This window comes from Condylura cristata, unplaced genomic scaffold (assembly GCF_000260355.1).
Source record: "Condylura cristata isolate star-nosed mole 26May11 unplaced genomic scaffold, ConCri1.0 scaffold00010, whole genome shotgun sequence".
Classification (NCBI taxonomy): Eukaryota; Metazoa; Chordata; class Mammalia; order Eulipotyphla; family Talpidae; genus Condylura; species Condylura cristata.
This window is the reverse complement of record NW_004567111.1, coordinates 351,491-370,491: the sequence shown is the minus strand read 5'-3', so window position 1 is coordinate 370,491 and position 19,001 is coordinate 351,491. Positions and strand designations below refer to the sequence as shown.

Below are 19,001 nucleotides of genomic sequence, written 5' to 3'. Positions count from 1 at the left end.
AATAAAAATAGTCTCGAACAGCCAGCCCCTCCTAGCGTCCTCCACTGAGCTAACCGTGGGACAGGACGTGGCCTCCAAGGTGACCCGCTGACGCCTACGCTGGGCTCTGCGTCCTTCCGCTGACGAGGGTTCGGTCAAATGACCCCAGAAAACTGCAAGTGAGTTCAGAATGCTGGGGTTCTACGGGAACCAGCACAGAGAGGACTATTTCTGGCATTTTAAGAGCCTAAACAGCCTGATGGTACAATTTTTAAAAATCACTTCCTAAACAGAATCTTTCCATGTTGCATTTGACCTTTTCCTAATGATTCACAGCATCTTGGCTTGGAAGACAAATGGTCTGAAGCAGATTCTCTTCTCCCATGAAATTTCACGCTGCGCAGGGCCGGCGTGAGTGCCTCTGCTCCTCCCTGGCGCCCCCACGGGTGGGCAGACGGAGGACTGCACGGGCTCCTCCCTGCTCCACAAATACAACACGCTCTGAATTATTTGTTCAGCTCCGCGGTGACACACAGATTCAAATAATAGTGTTAACTACACTCAGGCTTCTAATCGGATGTGGGGGTGCAGCAACCTAGGAATGTTTGTGTCTCCCTATGCCAGCCATGAAGAGTCCTGGCGACCTTGGCGCTCAGGGAGTCACCCCGAGGCTGGGTGCAGTTCACCCAAGGGTGCAGAGCTGGTCAGAGACCAAGGCCACCGTCTAGCTCAGTGGAGGACGCTCGGAGGTGCTGTCCTGGACTATTTTTATTTCATTGAAGAATGATGAAAGCATTAAAATGCATGGAGGCCAGCACAGAATTGCAAATATAGAGATAGAGAGATGACAGACAGACAGACAGACAGACAGACAGACAGACAGACAGATCGAGATACTCGATCAAGTCCCAGACGTGCTTTCTCTTACTGGTTTCTGGTTCTCTGTGAAAATGACTGGGGCTTTATTACCCAGACGGAGGAGATAGAAAAGGAAAGCTGGACTCTGCTAAAATTCAAAAAGCTCAAGCCAGAACGTAGAAAGATGTTCAAATTGTGTTTGACTTTGTTTTTCTTTGTTTTGTGTCTACACACCGCACTGCACAAGGCTGGCTTCACACTGCCATATTGCCCGAAAGCACCCTGTCTGGGGACGCCTGGCCGCTCTCTGGGCCGCCCCACATGCTCGGGGTGCTGCCGAGCCCCCACCGCTCCTGCCAAACGGAGGCACGCGTGTTTCTCACAAACCACACGTGAACATGTGTGGGAATCTACCAAGACTTCTGTCCGCCTAGAAATGCAGCACATAGGTAAAAAATAATGCGCAGTTCATTACAAATATGCTGTTTATCTATTATGAATATGCTAAGTTTATATGTTAAGAATTAATATGCATTTCATTTTGCCTGTATTTGTGAGTATGTCCATATATAAGTGGGTGAAATACCACACTTCTCACGGATACATGATACTTTTTAAAACTTTTCATCTTCTTGCAAACATTTTAGCCAACTTGACTTCTAAGTATAGTGAGGTATGGCAAGAGATAATTGCTTTCTTCTATATAGTGGTATGCCATACAGCAGTATAGTTTAAATTCCTAGAAGCACAGATATCAGAGTATGATAGAAAAAAAAAAATGATATTGTCGGGCCTCCCTATTGAAATAAAGGGTTAAGTCTCAGTGGTATCAGCAAACGGTCTGTGCCCCTCGGGAGCACAGGGCACAGCAGCCCCCTCCTGTCTCCCCACTGCACCCTCAGCAGTGGATGTCAGTGGATCCGCCTGTCCTGCCCCCCGCTCTGGGGAGTCCTCCCACTCAGGACCACTCACCTACACCCCAGTTCCTGTATGTATAAATAAATAAAATAAAGCTTTAAAAAGGTGTCACGGTTAAACAAGTGTGGAAATTCACGATGCAGATGTCGGGAAATTCACGATGCCAGAGCAAAGAGGGGGCCGACTTGCACAGCGAGGTGTGATTAGCTCTCCTTTCTAGCCAGCCAGCCTCAGACACACTTGAGCGCAAGGTCCTTTATCTTCCAGCATCTTCTACCCTCCTGAGTAATTAGTCATTCACCAGCACGCTCTCTGGGCAAATTTGACAGCAACTTAATGCAACCTTAGCAAGTCTCTGGGAAGAAGGCACCTGCCAGAGCGGTCTCTGTGCCCAAGTCTTCATGGGGTAGCGCCAGGACCTACGCCGCCCTCAGTTGCGCGCCCTCCTCCATAAGTGTCCGGATAAGCCAGGATGCGCAGGCCCTGCGGGTGGCAGCCAGCGGGGTGCCCGGGGTTCCCCAGTGAGGGCACAGCGCCTGGTCGCCCGGCCCGCAGACCGCGTGCTGACGCGGCCGCCCACTTCGCCAGCCAAGCTCACGTTTCTCGCGCCCACGGCGCAAATGCTGCCGGCCGAAGACGTCGGGCTTAGCGACCTGGACTTGCTTCCGCTTTGGAACAGCCGCGCCGCCGGGCTGGGGCTGCGCCCCTCACGGTGAGGAAACTGAGGCAGAGCACCAGTGGGTGGCTGGAGCTAGGCCACTTCCAACGGCAGCAGCCCAGACTAAGTGCAGGCGGGAGTCCCGGGCAGGGACTGTCCTCGCGTCCCCCAGGCCAGGCGGGCCTCGCGAGCCGCCCGGGGCACCGAGCCGCCCGCCGCGGGACTTCACGTCCAGTAGTAAACACTGAAGCCAGCTCAGGAGCTCCCAGAACCACGGGCGCCTGAGCACGTCTCATGAAAGCTGAACGTTCCGATTTCCGTGTGGGTGAGACTGAGCTTCCGTGAGGTGGGTGCACTGAGCTGTGAGCCTCATCAGTGCTAAGTGGGAGCGGGCAAAGACCGGCTTCGGGCCGCCCTGGAGCCGGGCCGCGCTCAGGCGCGTCAGCTCTGGGGCGTGGCGCCTTCCAGCGTCCCCCAGCGCGCGTGGATACTCGAGCTCAAGCTTAGGCCCGTCTCCCTAAGGCTGCTTGGGGCGCCCGTCTCGGTGGCCGCGTTTGGGGCGCGAGAAGCTGCCAGCCCGGGTGGGTGGGAGTCTCCCCGGGGGAGGCAGCTGCCCTGCGTCTGCTCTGCGCAGCCAGACCGGCTCACGCGGGGTGTGTACCCGCCGGGCGCTCTCCGCGCTCAGACAGCAGGACTCAGGAAACACCTTTCCCACAGCAGCCCGAGCAGCGGCTCGATGGTGGCCCAGTGACGGCACAGGCGGCCCCGGAGCGACCCAGCGTGGGGGTTCAGTGAAGCCAAGGCGGCGCCAGAGGCACAGCCGGCCCCGAGGGCGGCGCGGCACCCCAGCATGGACTTTGCACCCACTATCCCACTGGCTGTTATCAGCTCACTGAAAACCACCCGCAGCTGCATACTCAAGGTGCCAGGCCTGGGCTCTGTGCAGGTGTCTCCAAGAAGACCCACACCGCCAGCGCATGGAGCCGCCCCGCCCGCTTCGCCCCGCCAGGTGCGCCCTCGGCCGGCGACCGAGGCCGCGCCCTGCCACAGGGCGGACGGACTCAGCGATGCCGGCGTGGGCAGGCCTGGGCTCCCTCCACCGGCGGCGGGCACGCTGCCAGGGCCTCACCTGGGCCCGGGAACCCAGGCCCTCTGTGTCCCCCACACTGGCCTGCTGACTGCAGGCTCTGCGGTGGGCGGCGCCTTTGACCAGCCCCAAACCGCCCCGGCCTCGGCACCCCTCAGAGTAGCCATCGCCTCGCCACGTGGGGGTCCCCCACCGGCCTGCTGGCCACGCGCGTCCCAGAGCGAGCTCAGCGCACGGTGGGGAGCAGGACACACCGCGTAGCTGAGAAGTGGCTTCCTCTCACGGTGCGAGACTCTCTTTCTTTCCTCAGTAATCTCACAGACGAAAGCCTCAGGTGTGGACCCTCAGCTCTGGGTGTTCAATTAGAAAAGCCGGACTTCCGCTAGGACAAAGGCCAGTGAGGGGCAGCAAGCCGAGGCTCGGCCCAGCAAGCCCCACACCCTGCCGCAGCGCAGAGCAGAAGCCCAGGCCCCGCCCCAGGCCGAAGGAGCAGGTGGGGGTTTAATAGGGCCCTCGGGCCCTTTCCCTGGTCAAGGTCAGCGAGCTCCACGCGAACTTGATGGCATTTTAATTCCTTTACAGATTTATTTATTCCTGCATATGAGAGCTGGGGTACAGGGCAGAGGTGGGGCGGTGAGGGGACTCCCCAAGACAGGGCGGGGGAGGGGGAAGAACAGGCGGATCCACTGAACCCCACTGCTGAGGGGAGCAGCGGGGAGGCAGGAGGGGGCTGCCGCGCCCTGGGCCGCTCCTGGGTGGGGATGGAATTGGCCGCGCTAAGCCTGTGAACCCCCAGGGGGGGCCCTTACGTTTTTTAACTGTTTGGATTAAAACGTCTTGATAACTGATGTTCAAAGCCCTGTTTCGTCTTCACGCTTTTATCGTTTTATCCCGTGACGCCAGTGTCGGGTGCTGGAGGAATGAGCCCCGCTGCCCGCCTGCCTCGCCCGCCCCGCGCCCGCCTGCTGGCGGCGAAGTGACGCGTCCCGGGCCTCAGGCCTGTCCCAAGCGCCAGGCCGCGCCTCAGCTCGGCCTCCCGCGCCGACTTCCAAAGGAAGCTCCGGGCCGAGGGTCTCATCGTAGGAACCGGACTCGTCCTCCACCAGCTGAGACTGGAGGTGAGACTCGGGGGAGCCACTCTCTGCGGCCGCGAGCACAGTACGAACCCAACAAAAGGCAGACAATCGATGATTAGGTAGAGGAGCTTGTGAAACAAGAAGAAAACAGATGAAAAGTATGAATTCGCACTGAAAAGCTAAGTCATATGCTAGAGCTTTTTTTTTTTTTGCAGGATGTTAATAAGAATTTGAAAATTCATTATTATGTAGGTCATTCTTAAAATACACTTCAATGGGATTTTAAGGAACAAAATGTCTTGTCTCTGGATTCAATCTTATTAAAAGAATATTCAACAGTAACTATAGCTGAATCCAATATTCGGCAGCTCCCACTGCAGACTAGTTCTTCATACTTGATCTTTTCATTTGTCACAAACCATTAAAATACCTTTAGTCCTTCAATAAAGCGAATCATAATGCAGTAATTATATGAATCATGCTTTGATTTCCAACAACTCCTGATAGCTTGACAATGGGATGAATACACTTGAAAATGAAGACATGGGTTTGTTGAACTACTTTTCCCCAATTCAAACAAGATTTCCACATTGTGATCCGGCACGACTTTCTCTACAAGCCGCACAGAGAAGAGCCGCGTGTCTGCGCCGCCCGACTGCCCCAGAGCCGGCTGTTTATGGCATTAAAACTGGATGTCCTGGCCCTCCCTGGGGCGCAGCGGGTTAAAGCACAACACTGAGAATCTAAAGCCACTTCCGCATGAGTTCGATCCCTGCCTGCCCCGGAGGTGACCCCATGGCGCGGCAGACCTCTCCTGACCCGCCCGCTGCTCCCCTCAGCAGTGGACTTCGTCGATCTGCCTGTTTTGCTCCCCGCTCTGTCTCTGGTGAAGCCTTTCACCCTCCGCATCTCTGGCCTGTACCCTAGTTCTGTATGAATGAATAAATAAATATTTTTTAAAAAAATTACTCTTTCCATTAAAAACTTCAGCAGCTACATTCTGAAGTTGTGATTGGGTCGACGGTCATATGTGTTTGCATCCCGTTTGCCACACAGGGACGCATGCACAGTGAGAATGCCAGTGTGACCCCTCGGAAGCTGTCCCCGGGCCCCAGGGCACCGCGCCGCTTGTCCAGTCCTGGTGCTGCAAGGCAGCCTCCGCCGTGCCCCCTTCCGCTAGACCGCACGTAATCTGCTCGTAGGCCGCATCTCAGCGTCCTCTGGCTCATAATTCCTCAAATGATGAATTGTGCATGAGTAATTGCTGCTAAATGGATTAAGGAAATGAGCAGGAAACAAAGGGCGGATGACAGCTTCCAGAAAGCACTTACCAACGCGACTAACCAGCGGGCAAAGAATCGACACAGTGTGAACTGAAACCATTTTTCTCAGCGGAGCCTCTCACATAAGGGGAACTCACTCAGCAGTCATGGGCGGCGCTCACGTCCACCACCAACCGCCCTTCACTGCAGGACAGCAGGTGCGTGCCTCGGGAAGCCAGGCAGGCCCCGTGGGAAAGCTCCTCTCTCCTCTAACGTAGCTGGTGCTTTGAAAAGACTTGAAGGGCCCCAGGTGACTTAAACATTGGCGGCATCTAGAAACTTCCCTCACTTGTGTGGTCCTGGTCCAGACAGCTTCAAAGTCAGCCTGTTCCCACGCCTCTCGCAGCTTGGGTTTCTCGCAAAACGGTGGTCTTGGGTCTTGGGTTCGTGGAGCATCTCCGTGCCCGCCCCAGGTTCAAGCACACACGTCCTAGCAAACGGAGCCAAACGGCGAGGCCCCGGGATTCGTGCCCAGGGGTCTTGGAGGGCACTCGTGGGCTCAGACCCCACAGGAGGGCCACCCCGCGGCCCGGCCCAGGCGACTCAGGGGCCTGTCCACATTCCGTGACCGTGACACACTCCTGTGTTTTCTTCTTTCCAAGGCTGAGTAGACATAGCTGTAGCCCCAAACTCTGTAGAAGAAATACGGGCCCTGTCTGTGTATTCCGTTCATCATGCTCTAGCACGCAAATCACCCCAGGGTGCTAGAAATTCTACAAACTAAAGTTTTCAACGATTTCTGACTTTCTTCCTTTTCTGAAATGTTAGCAGTTCCGAGCCACCTTTGGTCTATAGCAACGAGAGGGAGAACACACAGTGGCCACTGAAGCCTTAGGACCCTGGGGCCTGGACTTGGTTTTCTTATCCGCCCCTGGTCTAATGGCCTCACCTGTCACAGAATTAAATAAACAGGCTGGCCCCAGCTCTCCGTGCTAATGGTTAGTTATTATCCTCTAAGCATCAAAGAAAACAGGCCTCCAGCCTTTCCATACGGCTCTGCTGGGCCTGAGCCTACTTAAAATTAAGATGTAAATTTAGTTACAGCGCTCACATGTGCAAAGACAGAAACGGGTTTGGTCAGTTATTTCCCCTGTCCTGGGCCACTGCCGATGCCACGCTGTCTTTAAGCCGGAGCAGCCGCAGGCCAAGTCATCTGGTTCCGTGTGGACACACGCTGGGCCCCCCTGCGTGGCCACAGGGTCCTCACCTCCCTCGTTTCATCGTCTATACTCCGTTCGTGCCACGACATGAAAAAATGTGCAGCAGTACTTGAAAAATTGTATTTTAAAACGTTTGCTTCTGAGTGGATGAATGTTTTTAAGGATTTGTCCTATCGCAGTAAGTTCTCAGGTGACGTGACAAAGTCCCTGTTCTGGGACCCTGAACGAGCTCTCTGAGTAGGATCTTGGAGTAAAGAAAAATCGCTCTAGTTTTTTCTGCTCGTGCTTGGATTAATCAAAAAGTTTCTATGATGCTATCAAATAGTCTTCCCTGTCTTTATCCGATAAGCGATAAATCTCCCATGAATCTGACAAAGCCGGTGAGAAACCATCGTCTCAAGTCTCGGCATCTGTGAGCGCCCAGCTACAGCTGCTGGCCAGCCTGCCCGTCTCTTCCTGCCTGGACGTGCTGACCACACCAGGGGAGGTCGGCGACGCGGACAGCAGAGGGAGGGCCCTCGCCGAGCGAGGCAGTGCGGGCGGCGTGCCCGGGCCGCCGCCTGGCGCCGGACGCCTGGCCCCGCCACAGACCCCTCCTGCAACTGGGGTCTGTAAGAGGACGCCACCCTGGACACAGCACCGGGGAACGGCGAAGACGGACCCTCAGCACTTTGTTTTTGAAAGATTTATTCTATGCACGCTCGATGATGCTGAGACTTTAATGCCTCCAACTTACAGCGTGTTTGACTATGCAAAGGCCTCAGCACGTGGGCATCTGTGGGCGACCACGGCAGTGGAAAGCCCGCCAAGTGTCTCTGCGCCACGAGTCAAGTTGCACTGCCTTGGCGGGCAGGCTGGACTCCCCTCGGCTGAAAGTCGCAGACACGTCGACTACGAAAGAGCCGTAGGGCCCTCCCTGGGGCGCAACAGCTTGAGGCACCGCACTATGAGGCTCTGCGAAGCCGCTGCAGCACGAGTTCAATCCCCGGCCAGGGAGCTGACCCACAGGGCACGGCAGACCCCTCCTGACCCGCCCGCCACTCCCCTCGGCGGTGTATTTCGGCCCATCTGCCTGTTCTGCTCCCCGCTCTGTCTCTGGGGAAGCCTCTCACCCACCACACCTCTGGCCTGTGCATAAGTAAATATTTTTTTTTTTTTTTAAGAACCTTTAAATACAAAATCTAAACTGAAAGGTAGGAAAGGATTCATCGCTCATGAATGACTTGCCGGATTTCGGGTTTTGCTCAGAAACGCCCTGGGGCAAACAGGCTGTCCTGAACTGGCCTAACTCCCTCCACAAGCGGCTCCGGGCATGGCCCTCGGCACCGCCGCGCGCTCTGGGGCTCTGGCCATCACCTCAGAAAGGCAGGGATCCCACCACTTCCTGCCGAACGGGCCACGGGAGCCAGCGGATTCTCACTGCTGGGAGGAGAGATCCTGTCTTCAGACGGCTGAAGGCACAGACGGGCCTTTTGGGAAGCACTCGTCTCTCCACAGCCGGCCTGCGGCCTCCCTCTGGTGCTGGGATGCCCAAGGTCCCGGCGGTCACCATGCCTCCTACGGCGCCCCTGGGGCCTGCTCTGGCCTCTGTCCACAGTCGATGTGGAGCAGAAGGCAGCTGGGACTAGCTGGAGGGTCAGAAGGACCCACTGGCCAGCACCATGGCCCAGCGCTAGTGGCCTGGATGGTGGGGTCACCGCAGGGCTGCTGGGGTGAGGGTGTGTCACGCACCGAAGCCTGCGTCTTCGACCCACCACCCCACCCCCTCAAAGGTCAACGACCATCAAGCGAGAGACTGGCCGGTAGCAAAGCCCTGAGCAGGCCGGGCAGCGTGGCCTGGTGGGGGGCAGAAGGCGGGCGCGGCCAGGGCCCCCTCCCCGGGGTGCCTGCTGGCTGGGCACCGCCTTGCTTTCCGCGTCCCTAGAGGCCTTACCCACGCGCTGAGGAGAGCTGAGTGTGCCCGTGACTTGGGTCGCTGGGCACACATGGTCTCACTCGCAGGCCCGCGGGGCGAGGGGGCGGCCGCGGTGGCCGCAGGCAGATGAAGCAAGCTGCCCCTGCCCGCCTGACCGCGCCTCGGCCCCGCTGGGCCAACACGCTGCCACCGTCGGCTGCGGCTGGCGAGCGCCGAAGAGGAGGGCAGCGGCCCGGGTCCTGGCAGCGGCCCCAGGGCGGCTGGCCCGCCCGCCCTGCCGGGCCCTTGCCCGGATGAGCCCTGTGACGCGCATTCTCCGTCAAGATTCCTCGGACGTCTGCACCCGCCGCCTGGACAGCGGTGTGAGCCCGCCGCCGCAATAAATACTGACTCCCCTCGGGCCCTCCCTGGCGCCAGCGGGTGAGGACGCAGCAGGGCCAGCCGACCGCGGTGCTTCAGGGTGCTTTGGTGCGAGTTCGGTCCCCGCCCAGAGGGGACCCCAGGGCGCGGCAGACTCTCCTGGCCCGCCCGCTGCTCCCCTCAGCAGTGCGCTTCGTCCATTCGTCCACCGGCCTGTTCTGCTCCCCGCTCTGTCTCTGGTAAGTCCTCTCACCCCCCCACACTGCTCTCACCCCCACACCTCTGGCTGCACCCCAGTTCTGTGTGCATAAATACATAAATCTTAAAAAAAAAACCTCACATGGTAACTGTGGAGCCACACATGGCTCAGCGCTCTTCCTGCAGCCAGTGGCTCTTACTGTGGACAAGCTTCAGGACCCAGCTCGGTGCCCATGCAGTGAGCGCTTCCTTTCACCGGATTGGCAATAATTACCATCCCACTGCCGCTGTCGCCGCCGCGAGCTCCTGTGATGCCCTGGGCGCGGAGGGGCAGTCGCGGCCTCGGTCCAGCGCTGCGCAGGTGGGCGCGGGCCGGGCGGATGCCACCCTGTCTGTGAAACGACCGTGCGCGCCCGCTGGCCTCCGGCCGCTTGCTGTAACTCCTTTATTGTTTTTACACAAAATCCGCTTGATTGGGCCCCTTGGCTGATCATTTATCATGTATGCTATGCAGTGCTGCATTTATGACATTACATGACGTCCTATGATTATAGTGGATTCCTGGAAGCTTCTGTCACTGCAACCCAAGCGTCGGGCTACGCCCTCCACCTCGTCCGGTGCCCCGTCTCTCGCTCAGTGCCCGGGCATGCTTACCCCACATGCCTGGGCACTGGTGAAGGTCAGTGGAGGGGGGCAGAAATCCGCCAGGACAACGGAAACAAAATAGAAAGCCATGTAGCGAGGCCCAGGGGTCCGCCTGTGGACAGAGAATCCGGAGAAGCACGGCCTCGCCCTGCCTGACGCCCGCACCGCCGCGGCGCCCCGATTCCCGCTGGCCAAACGCTTCCAGCGGACGGAAGGCCAGCACCAAGACTTCCCACTGGCCCCCAGGAGCGGTCTGCGTGCCCACCGGGAGTGACCAGAGCGCGTCCGCTGACTCGAGGATCCAGCAGACATTAATTTGTAATGAAATAACAGAAAAACATGGAGTTTCAAAAATGGAACATTTTCACTGGGGCTGATCTTTTTTTTTGCTTTCTGTTTTTTTTTCCCCCTGGCGCGGCTCAGTAGAATCACCTTTCCAGGACGCTAACGAATGCAGATATAATAAAGCACAGTTTTAACAAAATGCCAACGCTGCTTATAAAAGCCTCGTAAATGAGAGTTGCTTACTAGAAAATTTATCTGTGATCTCAAGTGAAGACTACATTAATTTTACAGATGTTCCCCGTGGCGTTTTCCCCAAGGGTCTGAATGAATTGCAACCATTATCGGGGCTCATCACGCCCTAGTTAGGGACTTCTATGTGCACGGGAGAAGCCTGGTTTCTTCCCCAGCACCAGCCTCGGAAGGAGAAACGAACGGCCCCGTGTCAGGCACCTTCGACAGTGTCGCACAACTACGGTGCGTGAAGCCGCCAGCTCAGCCTTCTCCCCCCACTTCTATGGTCCTGTCTTACAGGTGAAATTCACGCTGTTTTAAAAGCGCCCTATTGTTCTTGAAGAAAACCCACACCGGTAGGCACTGGCTCCAACTACACCCTAAATTGCAGGAGAATGCATCCCTAAAGAAAACTATTAATATTAGCGCATAAAAGTTGCTGATCTCAGACAAGCAGTAACTATTCGTATGGTTCGAGGATGAGTTTTCTAAATGACCTAAGCATATTCAAGTGGATAGCTGTCCTTTTCTGAAATTCTAAAATGGAAACATCGCCCCCATTTCCAACAGGAAACACCAGACCAGGGCCTGGGACCAGGAGGCGCCCGCCTCCCGCCCCGAGGCCGCACATCTGGGAGGCCATCAGCTCCCTCAGGCGCTCCGCCCTTCACTTTGGCCTGAGTCCGGCACCTTCGCCCTCACATCCCTGCCGGCCCTCGGGCAGCTGCAGAGCACTTCCTGCCACAGCACGGACGCCTTCGGGCCCACCCCGCTGTCCGGTTCTCGCTTTCCTGTCCTGGCCGCACTTTGCAGGGCACGCTTGGGCTCGTTTTGCTTTCCTGGGTTCTAACCCATTCTTTAACCCACCCCGGTTTTACTTCTCTTCCTACCAGTGCACTGAATGGCTGTTAAGACCAACAAGTCTGGCTGCCAGTTCAATGACCTATTTGCGGGCGCAGTCTTCACACCCCTGCAGCAGCCTGACAGGTTCCTGATTCTGCGCAACTCTCTCTTCTGGCGTCTGCAGGTCAGTCCCTCCTGGGCCGTTCCTCCCCTTCCCTCTCTCTCCGCCCCCCCCTTTTATTCTCTGAGCATTCAGGCTCCTTCCCTGTCCTTCCCCCCACCCCTGACGCCCCGTCCTTCCCAGAGAGCCACCTTTGTCCTTCTCACCCCATAATCTGCTTTCAGCGCATCATCTGACCTCTGTGCACAGCTTCCCGGATCAAACCCACGGGCATGGTCTCGAAGGTGAGTGGCCTGCAGGCCTCTCCTGAGAGCCTCTTTGCAGGGTGACAGGCTGCTCTCCTTCCCCCCCCCCCCCAGGGGCCGCTCCTCCCGCACTCCCTGGGCGGCGCCTGGCACCCGGAATCTGCCCTTCACAACACCAGAGCCTCGTGCTCTTCCTCGTTCTCGCCAGAAGCCCTGAAGTCCGGCCTTCCCACCCACGGCCCTGGAGTCACACGGACTCTTGCCCCGGGGCAGCCACTAGCCACGCACGGCCGCTTAAATTCAGGCTCCCTGGCCGTACAGGGCATGCGAAGTGCTCCACACGCCATGACCCCCGTTTGCGTTTGAGCTCAGCATTCTTGTCCGTAACCCACGCGCGGCAGTCCGGTGACAAAGAGAGCTCCTCTCTGGCGGGAGTGGGGATACCGAGGGGGAGAGGCCCCTGAACTGGGGGCCCCCAGGACAGAGGCTTCCAGAGGACAGAGCCCGGGCGGTGAGGCCAGAGGCCACTGATGGAGAGAAGGCAGAGGGGTCACTTGGACCGGGGCCCTTGCTCGCCGGCACGCAGGGCGAGCCCTGGACACCCAGAACCCGGCACCCGCACGACACCAGGCTGCCGGCCTGCACTGCCCACGGGGGACAGGGCTCCCAGTGCCACATCAGGGCCGCGGGCGACGGACGTTAGACGGCGGGTTTTGCGGAATACTTTGAACCATCTGTGCTGGCTTCTGCAGTGTTTGTTTCTAAATGACTGAAGCTAGAAACACCTTACCTAGAGCTTAAGGCAGCTATAACCTTTACCACTTCAAACACTCAGCAGTTAATTATTTGCATGGATTCCAGAACAATAAATAGCATCAATCATCATAACTTCTTGTTACCAAAGAGAGGCGTTTAACATCTCATTCCAGTTGTAAAGAACCAGAGTAACTTAGAACATTCATTAAAGAAACACCATTATTTAGATTATCATAGTGTTGAATTCCTTACTAGATGAAACTCGGGGTTCAGCTTTTCACAGCACCTTTGAATTTAAAACGAAAACGAAAGGCGCTCGGTCTGACTCCACTGTCACTTCCCAGCAAGATACAGGAAGGTCCTCTTCAAACTAACCCTAATGGGAGCTCAGTACCAACCTGTGACAGCTAAGAGGTTTCTACTTTCCAAGAATAAAAATTGGTTCTTCTGGTATTATCGAAGTAAGTCAAGAAAGAAACGTGGCTAGTGTGTCGATGAAAAAAAGGGGGAAAAAAAAGTGAGAAAGAATTCGTAATTTCCTAGGTTTGCTAAAGTGAGTACGTGAAAGAAGAAGAGGCCCGGATCACGGAAAGGCTCTGACAAGCAGCAGGTTTTCCCTGAAGCCAAGCTGTGCTCTCCAAGAGGCCGAAATGTTGGTGGGCTCCATAGCGGGAACAGCCCTGGGGCGCCCGCCCGCCTTAGGGGCCGCAGCGCAGGCTGGAGGTGGGGCCTCACCACCAGAAGGCTCCTCAGCGGCTCCTCTGGGCCTGGGCCCGCCACTCACTGCGCTGTGGCCTCCACCCACATGCACCCCCTGGTCCACCCGCCCCTCCCCCGCCAGGTCGGGCCTGTTAGCGCCCTACCTTCCGCCGGGGGCCTATTGCTTTTACCTTGTTTTCCAACACTTGTCTGAGCTCACGGCCATCGGCTGAACACAGGGGACTATCGAGTGCTCCCCAAGGCAGAGGAGCTGTCTCTGTCACCTGGAGCCAAGATGACAGGGGCCTCACCAGAGAAGGGGCATCACCGGAGAACCCAGATGGCCCCGTGACACAGCCACATCAATGAAATCGGAATCCCATGACAACAGGGAAACCTTCCGGCATCCCCAGGGTGTTCCACTGTGACCCCATGAGTCACTGCACCAAGGTAAGTGTTTACGGTGAGCGAAGACAGCTTTGCCCTGTGAAGCAATCAAAGATGCAAGGAAACGTGTGGGGGCCTCACCAGTGTGATGGCAGCAGAGAAGACGAGATTTGAAAAGGAAACTGGGAATTCAAATTAAACCAGTAGGTCAGATACTTCAAGCCAAACATCTTCCTTTATTTAAAATAGTGTATATTTGTTCTGGTCTATTCAACCTGTCAAAAACTCTTCACGGACTATGATTTATGTTTGCAGGAGCATGAGAACTTGACTGTCTCCTCTTTAGACTGTAACCCCTGCGTGTACAGACCCCAACCGCGTGATTAAAACCAATGTATAGCAGCATTATTAAAATGTCCCCGTTATGTCCTAGATAGCTACTAGTTTGACCCAGTTTCAAATCCAAAATAAAAAGAAGCCTCCTGTAGTCTATGAAGCCAACCAGTGCTATGATGAAGTGTTGGGTGTTTTTTACGACAAACACAGTTAGATGTGCAGCAAAAGTATGATAAAACAGGGACCCTGAAGCAGTGATGGCGCTCTGCATGGCCTTGTTAGTGATGAAAGGGATCGTTCCCACTGTTAGATTGTTTGGTTTTGCAGAGAAGCGATTCAACTTTGGAAATACGAGTTGAAAGTAATCAAGTGGCAGAATGTAGGTGAGCTCTCTGTGCAGTGCAGCTCTGGACTTCCTCACAGCGTGCACAGTGACACTTAATCCAAGCAAATAATACTGTATGTTCAGATATTTCATTTTCTTTTCAAATTAACTATTTCTTTGAGAGCTTATATATAATGTATGCCACTGAAATGAATGGGAATTTAAGACAAGCCTTCGTTTTCACATTGCACATTACATAACCCAAATTCTAAGTTCCTAAAAGGATGGACATTTGGAGCAGCTCCTGTAAGCCAGACAGAAGCCCCAGAGCCGCCGCTGCCGTTAACACCTGCCACTGGCAAAGCAGCCCCTTGTTCAGCATCTGCTAAGGAGAAACTGTCAACAGGATCTGCTTTAATGCGAGACTATGAAAACAAAACTGAGAGGGTGTATTTCTGGAAATAGAGAAATTCGAATTTGTTCCCCAGGAGCTAAAGTCCAGATAATCAACAATTTATGTTAGAATCTAGTATCAAACCCGCTGCCCCGATCTCTCTGAAGGTACAGTAAGTAAATAAACCATCAGTGACACGAAGTTTACCTACAGCAAAAGACCTGTATATGTCCTAAATGTCCCCATTTATAAGCGACGATTTTATAATGCTTAGGAGCCTAATGGTGGCATATTTAAGAAAAATATCTTTAAATGTCAAGTTTGTCAATAATGGTAATTTAATAGCTTAGAATATTAAAAACATTTCACATTGCCAGTCAACTTGACGATTTTCGCAGGTCTGTCAGATTCTCATATGTCAAAAATATTATTTTGAGTCACTGCAAACTGCAGAGCAAAATTATTATAACGGAGCTACTGATTCATGTAATACAGCAACTGGAAAGCAATAGAAGAAATAGCATATGAAACAGTTCTGATGCTTTATTTTTCAATAAATAACTATATTTAGTGTTTAGGGAAATAAATATTAGAAATACTAGAGTATTAAAAAATACTAATAAATATCAGAATAATGGAAAATATTAGAAATATTAGAATACTAGAAAATGCTCGTGTTCAACTGATGTCTGTTGCGCACTGCAAAACAGTGTCTCACTACAGTGTCCAAGTTGCATTTGATCTCTAATGACTGTGGGTCCGAGATACTATGGGTGAGTTAGAGCAGCATGAAGGATGTGTGTTTTATTGTGTTTTATTGTGTTTTATTGTGTTTTATTGTGTTTTATTGTGTGTGCGCGCGCGCCCAGCACTGTGCATTTCGCACAATATGTCCAAGGTTGCCTAAAACAATTTAAATAAAAGTGAGATTTAACCCATTTCAATGTTATACATAGTTGTAGTGTGGTATGTCTCTAAAATGGTTGGGATTTAAAAACTACCAGTAGAATATACTATGTCCTTAGTTTTCAAAGTTAGAAATCGCTGCATTAACTATTTAATAATACATGGACCCATGAGAGTAACAAAGCTACTCTACTTCTAAAGTATTCTAAAGTATGAGCTCTGGTAATTTGCATAGCTCACGTGACTAAATATAGCCTCCTGCCATTATTTTTAATAAATGTGTGTGTGTGTGTATAAGCTATGGAAATTAGATTTTTTCCATAAATGAGTGGCCATGTCCAGAAATATAATGCATTTACTTTTAATGTAGTTCTAGGATTTAGTAGCCACCTTAAAATATGAAAAACTGAATAGAATATGTATCCGAAGCAAAGCTTTTAATGACAGTGAACTTTTATAGTCAAAATCATAAATACTGTTGAAGTAAATAAAAGTGCTCAGAAAAAATTCAAAAACACTAAAGTAGCATTTTAAGGTAGGTGCTATGGTGTTGCATGTGTATGTGTCTCTGGCTTTTTCAGAACCGTAAAAGATGTTTTATCTTAAAGCAAGGAGCTAACCTAACAATATGTAAGTTATGAATCAAGAAATCAGAAACCTAACAGTTGAAAATGTAATATTTGCAAACAGTAATATTGTAATAAAATATTGTAATATTTTAGAATTAAGGTTTCAATGACCAAACTAAAAAAAATAATCCCACAACCAAGAACTGACCACCAGCAGTCACAGATAAAAGTCTGTATTTTTCTGATGAAAAACTAAAAAGTTTGTATTTAATTTTCAATGTGAATACACATTTTTCTAAACAGGACAAGGTTTTTTTATAATATGCCTTTAGCATATACAGCTAACATCTACAAAAACAGATTGCAGAATTAGTTCATCAGATTATAAGTTTATTTTAACTGCATTATACCTTACAGCTATTATGATAAAAAGTGGAAACTTTGCAGGTTAAGAGAAAACAAAAAATTAAACCTATTTAAAATGCAGACATCGGAACAGACAAATGCTTGAGATGCTTATTTGAAAAATACACTGCAATCTATGGACAATACGAATTATCTTTTAAATATTGATCCTAGAAATTTCTATGCAAGATTACATTCAGGGAAACATGCAAATTCTATACTACAGGAAACCACTTTTTGACATTAATATTCTGAGCCTTAGCAATGTTTTTATTGATGGAGGGTTCATCACATACATTGATTTCCATATCTCTACAACTATGATGCAACGTGTCTTGTTAAAATAAGTGACTATGCAATCAATGTACTAATCACTCATCATTAACTTCTACCATTAAGAATAAGTTTAATTCTCCAGCATAAGGTAGAATGGTTTGGCTAAGGAAAACAAGGGGGGAAATTTTAAGGTCCATTTATCTAGTGAAACAGCATTCTAAATGAAGACCACAAACTTTTTAATTTTATTTGCAATGATCTGTTCCTGGTCTTAAATAATGTCGACAAAGCAAGATTAGTTTGTGTTTACCTTAATTATCAAAGGCACAGAACTAGTTAACCCAAATTCAAATACAGCCTTTGGAGTATGTTCATTTTAAAGATATTCTTTAGATTTTCTTGTCAAAGTATCACAAAGCCCTTTGATTCACGCTGCCCTTGATTACACTCCCCCAGTACAAAGCAGCTGGGCCAAAAGAGGGACATTTCAGTTCCAGTGTGGGGTGTGGGAGAGAAGGGAAGAGAGAGCACAGGATGGGTTGTTTCTTTTGATTGTGCTGTTTGGGAAAGCACCCTTGGAACAAAACACTAATTGAGATCCAGTCATCCTTTCTTCCCTACTGAAAGGTCACTGCAGCATCTTCATTTACAACAGAGCCCTTGGGCAATCTCGTTTCAGCACCACGGACAGCGGCACCTCCTCTAGGCTTCCTGCCTGAGGTTGGATTGGCCATTTCCGGAGAAACTTGCCTCGAGGTTGCCTCTGTCACTCAACTAGAGTTGTAGCCATTACATATTCAAGAGGAAGGGGTGGGGTATGAGTTGCCGGGCAGTGCAGCATTTTCTTATCCCTAGTACCAACCACTTGCCATTTAGTACTTCTGAATATTCAAGCTCATTACATAAGATGTCTGACAAACAACCTCACCCCATCACTGATCACCAGAAACTTGATTAAAACTTCCCACTTCAAGTCACTCTCAGATCAATAACTATACAAGAGGAAAGAAGAAACTCAGGGTGAGTAAATGTGGCCAGGAGAGTCGCCAGAGTTTCCAAACAGCCAGAACCGTCCCTGTGGAACAGGTAAAGTGCTTTCTCACATATTCTCCATAAACAACTACCAACACTTTTCCTGGCCAGCTTCACCATCACAGAGTGCACACCTGCAGGCCCACAAGCCAAACCACGCACGCCCAGCTCCGACCCTTCAGATTGTAGCTGGGGTCATCGGCAGGCAGTCCCACCACTGTCTCCCTGGCCAGACGCATTCAACTTCCACTGATTACAAAAGGGCACAGCTCTGCGAGACCAGGAGAGCACACACGACATTCTCCCCGAGGACCAGGTCAGCCCTGCTCTGCCCGAGACCCCCAGAAGGAAGCACCAGCCCGCAGCTATGCCCATCTCTGGCAGCAAGCCCACGCTCCTGGAAGCCACAAAACTACTTGAAAGTCCCGGCGACACCCGAGCTGAGGAGCGCAGGTGGAAAGGAGCAGGGATAAAACCGCACTGTGCCTACCTTACAGTCCTCAGGACACGACTTCACCGAGTACTCCTCCGACTGCAAGTATTTATGCAGCACGCTTTCAAACTCTTCGTATTTCTCCTGAGCGTGGTGGTCGTAGTCTTGGTAAGCCTCGACGCACTGCCTGCAAGTGGTCATCTCGCCGCCCTCCTTGAGCACCACATCCAGACTACAGTTCAAAGTGTTGGGACTGGACAACCCCGAGAACAACTCCCAGAGTGTGTAGGAATTACAAAACGAAAGGTAAAAATCCGCCAAGTTCCAGAGCGGCGTTGGGTGCGGCCCCCTCCCCTGCCGCTCGGCGCCCCGGGCCGCCACCCCCTGACTCCAGTTCCTGGCGCACACGGTGTCCGCACTCTCCACCGTGAAGCACTGGCCCGAGGAGGCACCCTGGGGGTAACAAGTCTCCAGGCGCCACAAGGGCTTGGCAGAGTTTCCTAGAAAAAGCGCCGAGCTCTGGTTGTTTCTGCCTCGGTGGCCCAGGCCGCCGCCGCCGCCGCCGCTGCCGCCGCCGCCGCC

The 19,001-nt window shown here is 52.7% G+C and overlaps 1 protein-coding gene across 1 annotated transcript in view; it reads right to left on the bottom strand.

Annotated features, from left to right (window-relative positions):
- FAM155A (family with sequence similarity 155, member A) overlaps window positions 1-19,001 on the bottom strand; it is a 301,604-nt gene that overhangs the window by 281,443 nt on the left and 1,160 nt on the right. Inside the window, exon 2 of the mRNA XM_012723153.1 lies at window positions 18,477-19,001. Within this exon, the coding sequence (XP_012578607.1) occupies window positions 18,477-19,001 (525 nt within the window). The remainder of the gene's footprint in view (window positions 1-18,476) is intronic.